At 43.7% G+C, this 2,092-nt stretch overlaps 1 protein-coding gene across 1 annotated transcript; it reads right to left on the reverse strand.

Annotated features, from left to right (window-relative positions):
* Positions 1-161: 161 nt before the first annotated feature.
* On the reverse strand, positions 162-1,355 carry SARC_13719 (hypothetical protein; the record flags this gene model as incomplete). Its single annotated transcript, XM_014292151.1, has 2 exons — positions 162-341; positions 1,257-1,355. 2 exons carry the CDS (start codon positions 1,353-1,355, stop codon positions 162-164), a joined length of 279 nt encoding a protein of 92 aa, XP_014147626.1.
* Positions 1,356-2,092: the final 737 nt, after the last annotated feature.

The raw sequence follows: 2,092 nt of genomic DNA on the forward strand, positions 1-2,092 counted from the left end.
TGTGTGTGTGTGTGTGTGTGTGTGTGTGTGTGTGTGTGTGTGTGTGTGTGTGTGTGTGTGTGTGTGTGTGTGTAGTAGTATATATATATATATATATATATATATATATATATATATGTATATATATATATATATATGTATGTATGTATTTACCCGAGGACCTACTTGACGTATGAGATGAAACCAAGAGGTATACGTACCAAGTGGGATGCATAGAAGGCCGACATGTCCAGATGACCGTCCAGTGTTTCGACAGTCAGTGCATGGCCGCAATTCAACACCACCAGTGGCGATTCGTCGGGATCATGCGCAGCAAAAGTGGTAAGCATGATCATATCCACCTGTATAAGACACGTGTGTAGATGAACGCGCGTGTATATGTATGTACTGTATATACTTGGTTTGCGTTGGTCTCTGGGATACAAGGAGTGTGGAAAGGGCACATATATCTAGTAACCTCTTTAGGTATTCTTTTGATCTGCTTTGGGTATCAGAAGCGTGGTTGGAAGGTACAATCGTTTGTGCATATGTGCTATGTGCGTACGCACGCGTGCGTTGAGTTATGACTAGACAAATATAAAGTAATGTGTTTCATCGATCACTTCCCTGTTTGCATTTGAATACACTCACTAAGGAACAATGCAGACGCCCTCACGATACAAACACTACACCAGTCGATGAGACTAGACGCGGCAAACTATACATGTATATAAAAGTTTCAATGCCTTTGCTTTGGCCAGTCCAACAACCCTATACTTGTACGTGACAGCATTCGTGTTTGCCGCTAATAGCACGCATTGTTCAGACAAATTCGGTCGGTCGGTTAATCTGTGTGGTGTTGCAATAGATGCGAGACTAGGCAGGTGTCTGTACACACCTGCCAGTATATAGCTATTTCAGCTTTGTACAGTGAAAGTAGTGCGTTGTGTATGCAGTGCACATGGCCGAAATGGCGCGCTCAAACCCCAATAGACCGCACATTCACGGATTGTATTGTGCATGGTAGATCTGTCTCCGTCACGTTTAGGGTTTAGGATTTAGGGTTTAGGCTCGATCAGAAGTGACTGCTCGATTAGTCGATGTGATACTCAAAAGAATAAAATATAAGGCGGAGACCAATACAGTGCATGGCTCTATACAACTTGCCCTAAACATTCATGTACATGCCTTTAAAGTGCCGTAATGACCTAGACATGGAACACAAACACTCCTCTTCGCAATACTACTACACACGCCTGCATATAGGTTTAACGCACCCAGTGGAGTGCAGGACATACACTCATCCCACTCCTACGCATACCACTGCCACACACCACCAACACATAGCGCCCATCCCTCAACGACCCCTTCTCCATGCTGCTCTATCCCGTGTAACCCCCCCCACCCACCTGCATCTCCTTGATCTTCTCGGGCGCGCACATCACACAGTACTCCTTCGAAGGACAGACTTCTCCACACACCCCCGGACACTGGTGCCCACACTTCTCCAGCATGACGATGGAAACATGCTATCATTTTCAGCTTGTGACATATGCAGGGGTTTACGCCATTTTCGATTAAAGGCTTTTAAATAGTCTTGATTATCGAAAGCGTCTGAAGTTAACTCGGCGATTGTACCGTCTATAAAGTGTGTACGATAGTATGTATATCCTCCTTTATCCGTTCTCCATATAATATCTCTGAATTCGGAGCGGTCAAGAGGTGCAGTAGAATCATGTCTTCTTGCGAGAATTATCTCAGTAGTCGGAATTCGACCAGTGCCTATATTTAAAGCACTAGAACCGTCGGGTATTATTAACCTCATAGGTTCCACTTTTAGTGTCGGCTACAGAGATTATATATGATCCTATTTTTTTCTCGATGTTAATACAGTTGCATCGGAATTACGTTGACGGATGTTAACTCTGTCTCCAACCTGATACTCTGCTATCTTTTTGGTAGCATTCCATCTATTTTGCCTTTCTAATAAGGCCACATTACGTGTCTCTCGCAAGCAAGGATATTTAACGTTATGTATGCGTTGTACCCTCTCTAACCATGGTAACTCATGGTGGTCAGGTTCGTCCTTGTTAAAGGGTATTTGTAACTCACT

This window comes from Sphaeroforma arctica, assembly GCF_001186125.1.
Source record: "Sphaeroforma arctica JP610 unplaced genomic scaffold supercont1.3641, whole genome shotgun sequence".
In the NCBI taxonomy this organism is placed as follows: Eukaryota; class Ichthyosporea; order Ichthyophonida; genus Sphaeroforma; species Sphaeroforma arctica.